This window comes from Lycium ferocissimum, unplaced genomic scaffold (genome assembly GCF_029784015.1).
Source record: "Lycium ferocissimum isolate CSIRO_LF1 unplaced genomic scaffold, AGI_CSIRO_Lferr_CH_V1 ctg546, whole genome shotgun sequence".
Taxonomy (NCBI): domain Eukaryota; kingdom Viridiplantae; phylum Streptophyta; class Magnoliopsida; order Solanales; family Solanaceae; genus Lycium; species Lycium ferocissimum.
This window is the reverse complement of record NW_026725993.1, coordinates 101079-117031: the sequence shown is the minus strand read 5'-3', so window position 1 is coordinate 117031 and position 15953 is coordinate 101079. Positions and strand designations below refer to the sequence as shown.

Below are 15953 nucleotides of genomic sequence, written 5' to 3'. Positions count from 1 at the left end.
CTAAAAATTACAATAATTTAATAGTAAATACATGATAAGATTCATTGTACTTTTCCACAGCAAGTTTATTGATTTGGTTTTCACGTTGATGATCCTTCTTTGATTTCTCGATTATTTTTCTCAAACGAAAGGGATAATCATTATTTGAAATTTCCAAGAAAAAGAAAGAATCGGAATGATGATGAAAAATTATGTGTTTTTTGTGAATATATATGATAACGAATTTCCACATATTTTACGCTTACAAATGCATAAATATTATTGTCAAAATTAATTTGTATATCTTATTTAAGTAATTCGTGCTTATTTTTTATTTAACACTTGACAAATATAAATTCAAATTTTTCTAATTAACAAGCAATTGAAACCTATATGTTCTTAAGTGCACACAAGCACATATGAATAATTTTTTATTTCCATTTATTTGAGAAGTGACATAAAATAAAATCTATTACTATTTGTTGGTCCATTATTATAAGAATAAGTTAAATAGTAAATGTTGGGAGAATCAGGCAAAATGTGGTTTTTTTTGTGGGGGGGGGGGGGGGGGGTTGCCGGGGGGAGAGGGGAATGGGGAAAGAGAGTCAGAGAGAGCGGGAATGGGAATGAGTTACTGCTCATATTCTACTCAAAATGTTTGCTCTAATACTTTTAACAAATAAACTCTCAGAGTATAAAATTTATTAGCATAAAAAATAAAAAATATTTCAAATTATATTAAAATAGAAAATTATATTATGAATAAGACCGTTTGATGGAAGACTTAATAAATAGAACCAAAATTTAAAAATATTGAATATAAAGAAATTCAAGTAACACATTAAAAAATTAAGAATTAAATTACTTTCTTATGTAGGTAACTCTAAAATATAGCATTTATAAGTTCTTTTGCTTTCCAAATCATATTTAGAAGTAAGTTACTTAACTAATAATTATGTCAAGTAAACCTTTTATTTTATAATGATATGATCTTTTTTATATGTTATAGATCAACAATTAATTAGGATTGTATAATGAACAGGGTTAATCATCACAAGATTTAGATTTTATTAAATTAATATAATCTAATGTGTTCAAATAAGAAAAATTATAATTAAAATCGCACAAATTATTAATTTATATCTGTCTGTGATATTTTTCTATTATATCAAGCAAATAACGTGATAATTTCTTATGATTAGTTTCATTTGACACCGATCGCGCATCGCGCCGGTACGGATACTAGTACAATAATAAGTCAAAAATTAAAAGTTAGGTATTCCCAACTTATAGCTTATAAGCTACTTTAAAAAGCCAATCCAAATACCCTCTAAAAGTATTTATGAAAAAAATCGATGAAATTGCACAGTTTACCCTTCAAATGTGTTGGTCTTTAATTTTTGACCTTCAAAATCAAACTGGACATAAGTTGTTTAAGGGCCAGACATAATTATGATACAAAAATATAAATTATGTCCGTTTAAAAAAGTTATTTGATAGGAGGGCCAAAAATTAAAAACCAGCACAAATTACTATTAGGCACGAAAGTGCAAATGCCCCCCAAATTATGGCCATTTTGAAAGGGGACAGGTCTATAAGAAGAAATTGCACGGTTCTCCATTCAAACATGTTGGTTTTTAATTATTTTTTCACTTCAAAATCGAATTTATGTCTAACAGAGAATAAGTCTTTAATGAGGAGAAGTATAATTTGTGGGATATTATGATACAAAAATATAAATTTATGCCCCGTGAATAAGTTGGTTGTTATGAGGGACAAAAATCAAAGACAAGTACAAAATAGGAGCAAAAGTGCAAATGACCCAATCTATAAATCTTCATTTATCTATCGGCGGCCGAGCCGTTCATGTTGGAACCGAAACACATGGATTGTTTGTCTTGTATGTATGCCGACATACAATGCCCTAGAGTATCTTTGTTTTTGCTTTATACTCCCTCCGTTTTATAATAAGTGATTTTTTAGGCTCATGGCACACCCTTTAAGAAATTACTCACTCTTAGAATATTAAGAGTGTTTTAACTAACTTATCCTATTCCAAATTTTACTACTTTCTAGAAGAAGAAAAAAAGGTAGTTAACGAATCTTGACTATTTTAAATAAGAGTAATCTTGGAAGAATTTGTCCAAAGTCTCCTTGAAATCCTAAAGCACCACTGATTTTGAAAAAATTGAAAAGTCTAAAAAAACACTTATCATGGAATGGAGGGAGTAATATTTTGCTTTAATCAAAGGGAAATAACTCTCTATGACTATTTAGGAAAAACAATTACCCGAAATGGCCCAATTGTACCCTCACTTCAAAAGCTTGTTGTATATTTATACCCTCACTACAATTGAAAAAATGTTGTAAATTGTTGTATACAATTGAATTTTCTTGTATATAAAAACCTCTTCAAAAGTTTCTTACCCTTGATTCTCTTGGTTTGATGAAGTTGATCATCAATATCTCTTGAATTCTTGTGGGAGAGGTGTGGAGAAATGTTCTAGAGAGTTCTTGAGAGACGGGGAATGAAGATGAAACGAAATGAAATGAACTTGGTCCCCTTATTAATATCTCACAATTTGTCCCGCTGATTATTGTACGGTCCGTACAATTTATACTGACCATATGTTTGGCCGTACTTTTGGTCCAGTGAAGATTTCCAATCTGGGCTGAGTATACGGCCTAACATACGGCCAGTATATTTTACACGGCTAGTATGTTGGGCCGTATAATGCCCAACTTTTCCGAACTCGTTCTCGTCGACTCATTTGATCTCCAATTCTTATGGAACCTTCTTAACACTTGTTTAACACCTCATTAACAATCTAAGGGACATTATAACTCTTCTCCAAAGCATCATTAAGTCATCATTAATTCGGTACTCGTAAATCCTTTCCGATACATAACGTATACCTTGCCTTCCTTGGCAAACTTTCTTCTCCTACTTCGGATATCTTTGAGATCTCAATTAGGGTCACCAAAATCTATTCCTTACTTATCGAAACATCATATGCTTCGTGCCCTTCGTTAGTCTATTCACTGTGCATTAACGAAAATTTTTTCGAGGTGTAACATTCTTTCCCCCTTAAGAACATTCGTCCTCGAATGTTAGGTTCTCGGGGATTTTATAAAAATTTCGCCAGAGTTTCCCCTGTAATATGGCACCACCATCCTGTCACAACAACCCATAATAATAATGTTAATAGCAATAGAGTTTGGCCATACACGACCCAAATGCATAAAAAGGAAAACATACATACCCCATGATCTTGATGTCTCATCTTGGATCTCTTCCAGGGGTTGAAATAAGTGGGGGTACTTGGACTTCATATTTTCTTCCGCTTCCCAGGTCATTTCTTCTCGGCTATTGTTTCTCCACAAAACCTTAACTGAGGCCACTTCTTTGTTTCTAAGCCTTCGTACTTTCCTATCTAATATGGCAATGGGTTTTCATAAGTCAACTTTTCGTTATAACATCATCTCGGCACGATCCTAGTAGGATCTCCAACACATTTATGAAGCATCGAGACATGAAAAGCGGGTGAATCTTCCAAATCGAAGGTAGATCTAACTTGTAAGCCACTTTGCCTACCTTGCGCACAATCTCATAAGGCCCAATGTCAACTAAGCTTCCCTTTTCTTGCCAAATCTCATAACGCCCTTCATTGGCGACACTTTTAAGAATACCCAATCTTTCACTGGAACTCTAAGTCCCTACGACTTTTTGACGACTTTGGGCATCTGATGAGCTTAACTTTCTCTATATACCAATCCACCCAATTGGGGATCTACACTTTCGCCTTATGAAGCCTCATACGGTGCCATTTGGAGGCTAGAATGATAACTATTGTTATAAGCAAATTTAATAAGTGGTAAAATCATCCCAATTACCTCCAAAATCCAAAGATGCATGCCCGTAGCATATCCTCGAGAGTCCGAATAGTACGCTCACGATGGCCGCGGTGAAATGCCGTGCTAAGGCTTTCTTGGAAAGATTTCCAAAAAATTAGTAAATCGAGTTCTCTCTATCGTCGTGAAGTCACACTATCTCTTTAACATAAAGCTTTGCATAATCTTCTGCCATATATGTAGTTCTGACTGGTAAGAAATGAGCTGACTTCGTGAGTCTATCCACAATCACCCTCACTACAATTGAAAAAATGTTGTAAATTGTTGTATACAATTGATTTTTCTTGTATATAAACACCTCTTATACATTATTATACACTTTAATAAAAGGTTGATATACTCCAGATGTATAAAGTTGTAGTATATTATTGTATAATGTTGTATATTGTGAAAAAGTGACTATGCAGGGTGTAATTTAAAAATATGGCTATGCAACTGTAATTTTGTATGCTAGATTGTACATTATTGAAATTTTCCCTTAATTGTTTTACAATTACAATAAAAATTTGGTTAGAATGCTATTTTTTTATCTGCTTCGCATTCATTTATGTTCTTTTCGCTTTTCTTTTCTTATCTTTGTTAGGGATTGCCCTAAATTTCCTACCTTATTTGTATTCAACCGTAATAGTGTTTTATTTCAAAATATTTTCTTGATGGAAAAGTTTTCTTGGTGGAAAAGATATCTTCCATATTTGTCCTTTCTTGGAGGAAAAGTTTCGGACTTCTATAAATTGAAGATCCGTCTCTCTCACACAAAACACACAGAAAAGCATCCACAATGTAGTCATTAAAAGAGTTTCGTTTAGGGGGAGATTATTCTCTCGTAGTTTTAATATTTTTTTATATTAGTTTTCAAATATGTAGGTCACTTGACCAAATCATATAATAATATTATGCTTATTTTAGAATAGTTTTCTTTGTTGTCTGATTTATCGTCATTCAAGGTTTGCAATTGTTAGCTTCCGCGTGACGTACTGATTATTTCGATCCCAACAATCTTCTCTTTTCCTTTCTTTTCTTTGGAGTCGAGGATCTTTCGGAAACAGCCTCTCTGTCCCACAAAGATAGGGGTAAAGTTTGTGTACGTCCTACCCTCTCCAAACCCCACTAGTGAATTACACTCCGTATATTATTGTATATTGTAATGGCCCGATTAAATTTTGTATATTTTCCTTTGAATTTGCTATTATTTTTAATATAGTATCTACAATTTTTATTTTTATTTATTTTTAAATTATTCATATTCTTAAAGATTAAAATATAAAAAACGTGTGGCTCACACCTTACCCCATATTAACTGAAAACATCAAACTCGTGAATTTAATTTCACTGAGATTAGAAGAGTTCTTTCATTGATTTTCCCCAAGGCTAGTAAATGTATAGTTTAATGATTTCGTAAACATATTTGATGATAATTGATTATATTTCACCATCAAAGGATGTGGTACAGTGAATGAGGCTGCTGCTCCCTTAACCAGAGGTTTCGGGTTCAAGCTCTGTATCTGAATTTTTTTTTGGTAGAGAGCGCTTCCCCCGAATGGGCTCTACGCGGCACTAATCCGCATTTAATCAAGCTTCAGTGCGGATACCGAAGACCGGGTGGAAACAAAAAATAAATAAATTATACTTCTATCAAAAAAAAAAAAAAAAAAAAAAAACGAACTGAATTTTGCCTTTTTCGGATCGTTTGTTTGGCTACGCAAGGAAAATTAATCTTAGCATATAATTTTGCATGGCTAAAATAAATGGTTTCTTTTTTTTACGAATCAAAGTGAAAATAGTTGAATCTCAGTTAATCATAACAACAAATGCTCAATTTTACAACACCTTATTTTTAATTTGCATTACTAATACAACTCTTGGATGACTAACAATGGTTTTGTTAAAAAAAGTTATATCTAATATGATGTTTTGTTTTCGATATCAAATCCTACTCTACTAATACTTCATAACTTGTGTGGGAGTTTACTTATTATTTTATTTAGAATGTAACTTAAAATAAGAATACATGTTTCTGTAATGCCGGTAAGATAAGAATATCTAAAGATAAAAATACTCTTGAAGTAGGCAATCCATACATAATAATTTTCATGTTAATTCGATGCATAGCACACTACAAGAAATATAGGCTTTTACCGCCTCATTTCTACCAAATCAGCTCACTGGGAAAACCCATGGCGGGAAAGAGGTTTCTATTGAAATGCTGGGAAATCTTCTAATTTTTCCGTGTGAAAACACTTCTATTTTTTTCTTTTCTCACTGATTACCGTGCGAATAGCCATTGGACATTTTCAAAGGAGAAATTTCAGTGGGGAAAATAGTGATTTTCTAGTAGTTTCAATTTCTATCATTCATCTATTCTATAATAATGAGTCAATGATCTATCGGAAACAACCTCTCTATGTCCTAGGGGTAAGGTCTGTGTACACTCTACTCTCCCTAAACACCACTTTATGAAACCCTCCCTAGACACCACTTTATGAAATTACACTCGGTATGTTGTTGTTGTCATCTATTCTATAATAAAATAGTGGTGGATGCAACTCTTAGGGGTCGTTTGGTGTGAAGGATAAGCAAAAATAGTCCCAGGTTAAAATTTTAGTGCCTTCTTATCCCATGTTTGGTTGGAATAAAAATCCGGGATAACTAATCCTGGGATTAGTTATCCCGAGATTGTAGCCTTATTTTATCCCACCTTGAGGGTGGAATAACTAATCACGGGATAACTTATTCCGGGATTAGTTATCCCGGGATAAGTTGTTTTCCAACCAAACGAGCTCTTAGATATAACGGGTTCATCCAAATTTAGTATTTTTAATGTGAAGCATAGATAACATGAAAATCTACTAATTTTTTTTTATCATAAATATTAGATCTAAATTAATAATTTTTAAGTAAAATGAGCTCCACGCTCCTTAAAGATCGATTCATCAAAATTTAAATTATGAATCCATCTCTATAATAAATTACATAAATGTTTGGCATTTGTGCAAACAGGTTCCTAATTATAGATGAGAAAGATGTCACACCAATCAAAATTTTCAATTAATTGATGAATTGCAAGTTGCACCAGAAGGAAAAGCAAATAATCATCCAAAAAGTCCGTACAAGTTGGGTTCTAATCTTCCACTAATTTGAATGGATTGCAGTTAAGTCATTTTCAATAATTAATGCATGTTAAGTCTAGCAATCTGTTTTAATGTTTATGTCTAAGATAAAATGATAAGTATACTGATGTGTCGTAGAAATACGGCACATTTGATGCCTTTTTATGCAAAGTTTTACTTGTTTTCAAGTAACTTGTAGTCGTTTGTGATGTCTTTTGTATTGTTGTAGGTGTTTTAGTCATGTGCTGGCGATTACGTGGAACATAGCAAGAAAAAGGGCCAAAATGTGAAGTTCAGAAGGTGGATACAGGGATCCCATTTTACGGTGTGGTTTACCGTCCATAAAAAATTATAACGACCTTATTCCTTGTCTCACACATCAACAGAACCCTGTTCAAGACAAGTCAAGATACGGTGAGAATTTACGGATCGTGAAATGTTTTACGGCCCATGAAATTCACCGTAAAAGCTGCAACAAAAACTATTGCATGAAGCGTCATTCTATGAATTGTATTCTGTTTTATGGTCCGTAAAAGTGAAGTGTGAAAAGTAGACCTAAGTTGAAGCCTTCAGAATTCTATGGTGGAATTGCAGATTTTAAAGACCGTATTATTGTTTTACGGCCCGTATTTCCGACGACGGGGCAGCTATGTCTTAAGTTATTTTTCATGTTTGGACCATTATAAATACAATTTTTAGGCTTTGTATTAATTATTCTGATTTTAAAACTTACTAGTGGAGCATTCCATACATAGAATATTGATAGTTGAAGCTTTTAAGAAGGAATCTTGCACTTTTTGTCTCCTTCTTCATTACATTTTGTAAGCTTTATGAATACTTTATCTATTATTGTCTTTTATATTATGAATATGAGTAGCTAATCCCATTAGCTAAGGTTGTGGGACCAAATGTATTAGTTGTATGATTGGGTTTTTGCATTCAAACTTCATTTATTATTAATGGGTTTTTCTATTAACTCTTTAAGCTTAAATGACTTTTAATGGTGGCCAACATTATTTGGACCTAAACACTTTTATTTTGCTTGGAAAAGAAAATAGAAGTTTGAAAAAGAGTTAAATAGCAAGAATTTGGGGCTTTAACCATCTAACAACTTGAGCTAGGAATAGGAAAGCTACTTGAAACTAAAAATGGGGGTTCACATATATAACATTCTAAGGCTTGGAAAAGCTTTAGTAATGAGATTTACCAATTTGTTGAAAGATTTTTGGTAAAGTAAAGTAACCCATTGTTTACTACACCCAAGCATATAAAGAAGTTGAATTAATACCCATTTGCATTACTTTCCTTTGGAACCACAACCGTAGTCCTCTTACCAATAGATTAAATTTCACAACAAATATTTCTCTAACAATTAGTGTGACAAAACTTCAAATCAAATATTATTTATACCCCTCTCCCTAGAAATATAGATTATTAGTTGAGCATTACACTTACTAAGTATATTTTTTCGTCATATTCCCTGTGGGATTCAACCCCAACCTCGTTGGGTTCTATATTTGACCAACAACCGCTTTACTCCTATTTTAAGGGTGTAATTTTGGCGTATCATATACACTTCATCATTACTATGAACTATTCACTGCCAGTCTATGCATGAAAGCAACACTAGACTCGAAGATTAATTAATAAAAAGTAACAGGCATGCTGCCTCAAGACAAATTTACTTAAAAAGAAAAAAAGAAAGATCTTGAAAATTGATATTTCTACTGAAAGAGCAAGAAGGGGGGGGGGGGGGGGGGGGTGAATTGTAACTTTTTCGCTTAGGCAGTTGACTATCTGAACAAACTAGTTAACTCTAAAGTAATGCAGAATTAAATGACACCAGATATTTTATACTAGTTCAGATTCAATATGAATCCTAATCCAGTCCCCTTGGGTGGCAAAAGTGTTCTCTGTAGCTCTTTTGTGAAAGGTTTGGTACAATGGTTGTTTGAATGGAGCTCTTACGTCTACATTCAAAACACTCGTAATCTTTTGATACAATGCCTCACAAACTATATTATATCTCTCCTTTCTTTTTATGTTCACACTATAGATCACTCAGAAATATAATGTTTATGAAAAGTAAAGCAGAGAACTTGAGAGAATGAGACAAAGGTATAAGTATCTTCTTCTATCGGAGTTTTGTATTTATATTCCTCAATTTTATAGTCGTTAGACTCTTCCATCAACAGAGATCCTTGTCATTTTTTTTTTACCCCTTTCCCCGTGAGCTCCCTCCTTTGCTCCCTTGGTGACTCGAACTCGCAAGAGAATTGATCCTTGTAAATTAGGAATATTGAGAATCCTAATTTCCAAGAATAAAGCAAGAGCTATTAATGTTGTACAACTTCTTTCCTTGTTCTTCATATGGCCAGTATTTTCCTTGTTGGAATGGTTCAACTTTGGTACTTGTTTCCTTGTTGATCCTAATATGATTAAACTTGAAATCTTCATGATTGACCCTGATTGATCTCTTGATTGATTCCCTTTCCTTTGACATAGCGTAAGATTTTATAATCTTACTTGATTGAAACCTTGGCTTGATCTGGTACTTTTTTCCCATAAATAAGCATGGGCTTATTTTCTTTGCACTTCGTGGTTGTTTCCCTTTGTAGCCGACTGAACTTTACTTGTAAAATGGGCTTTGTATGTCCAATGGGTTTGCTGCATCTTTGGGTTCCTTTGAGTATTGTACCTACATAAAAATAGTTTGTCGTCATTAAAATTATAGCACTAACAATCTCCCCCTTTTTGATGATGACAAAAAAATTACTCAAAGCAATGTAGTCAACTTCCCTGTAAGTGTACTCCCCCTGAACAGGTGTTCAGTAGTTGATTGTAGTCCGTGATAGTACTCCCCCTGAATAGTTGAGTGATCTCATCTTCCCCTTTGGCATCAATCAAAAAAGGAAACAAAGAAAACAACAACCAACAACAAATAACATAGCAGACTAATATAACCTAGTCATAAGGCTGAATAAACAGGCACAAAACAAGTCAAGATGGACTTAGGTCCAAAACAAACACATTGTCTAAAGCTACACAGAAACCAAAGCATTTTAATCTTTCTCTCCCTCAGGGTGCTTTCCCTGCTGCTGCTGCAAAGGGTAAAGAAATTAGGCTAAGTTGTTAACCATAACATCATCAAAGTCGCAGTCATCTTAGCAGGAAGACCATTTACACTCCCTTGAAGCTTAGTAGCCAACTTACCTGCTTCCTTTAACCCATTGTCAATTTTAATACGCAGGCAAGCCACATCAAAGACCAGCTTCTTTGGTGATATCTCTTACCTTATCCATTTGAAAATGAGTGGACACAAGAAGGTCTTTGAAGGTTTCGAGCTTGTCATCAATAGCAGATAATTTAGCAAGAATGTCACTAGAGTTGTCGAAAGAAAGGAGGTTCGAAGAAGAGGGCTTGGATTTATGCGAAACAGGAGGACAGGGGATTTCAGGATCTTTGTCCACATCTTTCTTAAGAACCCAAACATCCTCAATGTAAACATAACCCATGCTGACAAATGCTCTAGATTCATATCACTGTTTAACAGGAAGAGGGGGCTGGTCATCAAGATTGACATTGTGGGCTTCCATGATTCGAGTAATTAACACACCATAGGGCAAGTTTGTGGGATCAGAGGCATATTCTAGCATATGATTCATGACAAGGGAGGACAAATGGAGCTTGCATTTTTTAACTAAGCAGTAGGTAAGTAGAGTGTCACTTTGAATAAGAGTGGACAGAGAACCTACGCGAGGCATAATGGTGGTGGCAATGATTTGAGCAAGCACACGAGTTTCAAATGACAAGTTTTTAGGTCCTACATGGGTAGAAAGATTACCAAGAGTGTCAAGGGAGATAAACCTTTTAGCTTGCTCATAGGAAACTTCAAAGTCAGAGGGCCAGGAGTTGCGGGGTAAAGCAGAAAAACCAAAACTTTTGATATTAAACATTTTGTCAAAATCAGAGCAGTCAAGGAGAATACGAGTTCCAAATACAAGGGTTTCTACCTCATCATCCTTGGTAGCTCTAAGATTGGCATAAAACATATGAATGTGGTGTTCATAGACTCGAGTAAGAGCGTAAGAAAAGATGTTGACCTAGCCTTGGAAGTCAAAAAAATGTTACATATGACAGTGCAGAGAGGAGATAACATCAAAGTCCACAATTTGACCATGGGCAAAAGATTTACCTTTAAGAGAATGAAAGAGGTCCGAATTGGGGGTAGATCAAAAGTTTTGACGGCCAAGGAAGGCATTCTCATAGTCAAATTTGAACTTCTTAGAGGATTCGCCATAATCTTCATTAACATTGCCACGTTTACTAGAGGATCGAAAAGATAAAAAGTTGATAGAGTTTTGGGGAGAGGAATCGACAGAACCATCAGAATCTATCCTAACAGGGGACGTAGCTTTGCCTTTGTTCTTGTTTCTAGAGCTTTTGCGAGTAGAGATGTGGGAGGTTTTCTGAGTTTTGACCATGGTGGAGAAAGAGAGGAGTGTGAGAGGGATTGGAGAAGAATGACGGAGTTGAGTATGATAAAGGGTCAAAGAAGGTGGAAAGGTTTATGGGGAAGTGGAGAGGCATAGTGAGGGAAATGAAAAGACAGTGAAAAGATGTGGGAAAGGTAATTATGACAAACGTGAGAAATCATGTAAAAAGAAGGAAAATTGGAGGCGGGTAATTAAGGAAAAGCTGAACCAAAATTTTTTCTTCAACAAGTTACCAAAAAAATATGCAGCTATATAGGTCTAGCAATAATTCCTAAAGATTCTCTAAGCATGCAAAATCTTTCCTCTAGCAAGGGTTTAGTGAAAACATCAGCAAGTTGATTTTCAGTGGAAATAAATTATAATTCAATAACTCCTCTAAGAACATGATCTCTAATAAAATGATGTTTAATATCTATATGCTTTGCCCTAGAGTGATGCATAGGATTTTTAGATAGACATAGCACTAGAATTATCGCAAAAAATTTTAACAGGTTTAAACAACAAATTGTAATCACTTAATTGATGAACCATCCATAATAGTTGAGCACAACATTGCCCAATAGCAATATATTCAACTTCGGTGGTAGAAAGAGATACACATCCTTGTTTTTTGCTATTCCAGGAAATTAACAATTTTCCAAGTAGTTGACAAGAACCACTTGTGCTCTTACGATCATCTTTATCACCTGCAAAATCAGCATCATAAAATCCTTTTAATTTTAAGGGATTAGTTTTGGAATACCATAATCCATAGGAAATTTTTCTAAGTAAATATCTAATTATTTGTTTTACAAAGACTAAGATGAGATTCTTTAGGAGCTGACTAAAAACGAGCACATCTGCAAACACTAAACATAATATCCGGTCGACTAGCAGTAAGATAAAGTAAAGAACCAATCATCCCTCTATATTTAGTTTCATCAACATCTTTACCTGTATCATCTTTGTCAATGGAACATGTAGGACTCATCGGAGTTCTCATAGCTTTGGCATCACTTAGTCCAAACTTGTGAATGAGTTCTTTTGTATGCTTACTGTGAATATTCCATTGTCGGATTGACAAATTTGAAGTCCCAAGAAAAAAGTTAATTCTCCCATCATACTCATTTTGAATTCACTTTGTATGAGATCAGAGAATTCCTTACACAAAAAAGGGTTAGAACTTCCAAAAATAATATCATCTACATAAATTTGTATAATAAGATTTCCAGAGGAAGCTCTTTTGATGAAAAGAGTTGCATCAATTTTTCCTCTAGAAAATCCATGTTAGACTAAGAAAGTGCTTAATCGATCATACCAAGCTCTAGGAGCTTACTTAAGACCATATAAAGCCTTAGTTATTTTGAACACGTGATAGGGGTATTTGGGATTTTCAAAACCTGGTGGTTGTTTTACAAATACCTCCTCATCAATGAATCCATTTAGAAAAGCACTTTTAACATCCATTTGAAATAATTTAAAACCTTTAAAAGCAGCATAAGCAAGTAAAATTCGAATTGATTCTAACCGAGCAACTGGGGAAAATGTTTAATCATAGTCGACTCCTTCCTGTTGCGAGTATCCTTGAGCAACCAGTCGTGCTTTGTTTCTCACAACTTCTCTTGCTTCATTTAGCTTGTTTCTAAAGACCCATTTTGTTCCTATCACTGATGCTTTTTCAGGCTTGGGAACTAGATTCCATACTTTATTTTTGTCGAACTGATCTAGTTCTTCCTTCATTGCCTTGATCCAATGATCATCCTTTAGAGCTTCATCTACTTTCTTTGGCTCAAGTTGAGATATAAGAGCCAAATTTACATTATTCTTGCAGGATGCTCGTGTCTTCATTCCTTCATTTATTTCTCCAATAACGAATTTATTGGGATAGTCTGGCTCACTCCTCCATTCGTTTGGAACGGGCCCAACTGTAAGATTAGTCGACTCATCAGTTGAAGTAGTCTCTTTTGGAGAACTGTTTTGATCAGTTGAAGGAGTAATCATAGTGACTGGAGGTTGACAGTTTTCTTCATCTGCAAATTTTTCTTTCTCGACTAAGCGATTAGTATCATAAAAAATAACATGAATTGATTCTTCAATTGACAAAGTGCGTTTATTGAACACTCTATAAGATCTGCTAGTATTTGAATATCCAACAAAAATACCTTCATCGCTTCTAGGGTCGAACTTACCGATGTTGTCTTTTCCATTGTTGTGCACAAAACATTTGCATCCAAATGGATGAAAATAACTAATATTGGGTTTCTTACAACTCCATAGTTCATAAGGAGTTTTCTTTAGAATAGGTCGAATCAAACACCTGTTTAACGCATGGCATGCTGTGCTTACAGCTTCTGCCCAAAAGTGATGTGGTAGGTTGTGCTCTATAATCATGGTTCTTGCCATGTCTTGTAGGGTTCTGTTCTTTCTTTCAACAACACCATTTTGCTGAGGAGATCTTGGTGAGGAGAAGTTATGTGTATAGCCCTGTTCATTGCAAAAGTCCTCAAATGCTTTATTTTCAAACTCTCTTCCATGATCACTTCTTATTGAAGTAATGTAGTATCTTTTGTCGCACTGAACTTTCTCACAAAAAAACTTAAAATTCTTTAGAGTATCATCTTTATGTGCAAGAAATATAACCCAAGTGAAATGAGAGAAATCATCAACAATAACAAAAGCATACCTTTTTTCTCCGATGCTAGCAGTTCTAGTAGGACCAATAAGGTCCATATGTAAAAGCTACAGGGGCTTAGAAGTAGACACAATATCTTTGGAATTAAAACAACTTCTAGTTTGCTTACCTATTTTGACAAGCATCGCATATATGATCTTTTGAGTAATTTAATTTTGGGCAAACCTAAGACCAGATCATGTTTAGCTAATTTCTCAATTAGTCGCATACTGGCATGCCCAAGTTTCTTGTGCCATATCAAAGGATCTTCTCCCATTGATGCCAAACAGATGTGTCCAGCTGGACTCTTGACTGAGTCTAGCACATACACATTCTTTTTTCTACTTCCAAGAAGGACTTGTTTTTCAGTTGTATCTCCTATGACGCAAGCTGTCTTTCTAAATCTTACCTCAAGATCAGAATCACATAGTTGACTGATGCTTAGGAGTTGTATTTGAGTCCTTTAACAAGATAAACGTTAGTGATATCACAAGAATTATTGAAAGAAATAGTTCGTATACCAATTACTGTTCCTGTGGAATTGTCACCAAAGGTTACTAGTCCTCCGTCAAAGTATGCGACTGATTTGAACAAGCTTTTGTCGTCTGTCATGTGACTGGAACACGCACTATCTAGATACCATTTACCTTTTGATTTCTTCTTGTGGTGTTCCTGCAAAACAAAGTAGTTACTTTCTTTTAGGTACCCAAGCTTCCTTGGGTCCTTGAGGGTTAGCCTTTTGATGATCAATTTTAGGTTTCCATATCCAACCTGGAGAAGATGTGTGACGAAATCGACATTGAAAAAATTTGTGACCCATTTTTCCATAACAAAAACATTTTTGGAAGAGTGTTCTTTAGTGATTGACTAGTTAGTTAACTTATTAATGGAATAATTTCTTCTTTGAGACATCCTTTCAGTTGACTTACAAGATTTAGTCGACTGACCTGTCTTTACACAATAGGTCGACATAGCCTTAGATTTACTAGAGGCATTTTCATCACTGACAGGCCTTTTTCCAGTAGACTTGTTGCTACGAGTCGACTGGTTAGACCTGACTAAACTATGACTGGTAGATTTGCGCAACCCATTTAGTTGAAATTTCAAATCTTGAACTTCTTCTTGAAGAAAGTCCCTTTCTATTTCGACTACTTCTAGCTTAAGTTCCCAGTCACTTTTTTCTCTTTTAAGTTTCCTATATTCATTAAAGACTTTATTTAAATCTTCTAGAGTTTGATCAAGCAATTCTTGAGTTTCACTATAGTTAGAACAGGGATAAGGTCTTACCTTCTAGTTTCACCAATGGCCATGAAACAAATGTTCTCTATTCCTTCATCATCATCTTCAGAACCCTCAGCTTCACTCTAACTGCTAAAAGCTCTTTGCTTTTGATAGTTTTTGAAGGGTTTTCTTTTTGCCTCAGAACACTCAAATTCAATATGGCCATATTTTCCACATTCATAACATTTTCCGTTATTCCTTTGTTGAAGAGTGGAAGTCTTACCTTTCTTGAAATTTGAAATTCCTTTTCTATTGTTCCTTGATCTTCTCATGGCTTCTACCACATGTCTAGAAATCATGGCTACTTCTTCTTCTTTAAAATCATCATCAGATTCTTCAACTTGAGATTTGAAAGCAACCACTTTTTTCTTTTCATCCTTCTGATATCTTTGAATATGATTCTTTTCAAAGGCTATCAGATTTCCTCTCAGTTCATCATAAGTAAAGTTGTCCAAATTTCCATCTTCCAAGACAATCGCCTTGGTTTCCCAAGTCTTTGGTAAACTTCTAACAAGTTTTCTAACCTGT

At 34.5% G+C, this 15953-nt stretch overlaps 1 protein-coding gene across 1 annotated transcript in view; it reads right to left on the bottom strand.

Annotated features, from left to right (window-relative positions):
* The window catches only part of LOC132044922 (protein NUCLEOLAR FACTOR 1), a 39594-nt gene extending 30139 nt beyond the window's left edge, over window positions 1-9455 (bottom strand). Inside the window, exon 1 of the mRNA XM_059435459.1 lies at window positions 9218-9455. Coding sequence (XP_059291442.1) covers window positions 9218-9455 — 238 coding nt within the window. The remainder of the gene's footprint in view (window positions 1-9217) is intronic.
* Window positions 9456-15953: the final 6498 nt, after the last annotated feature.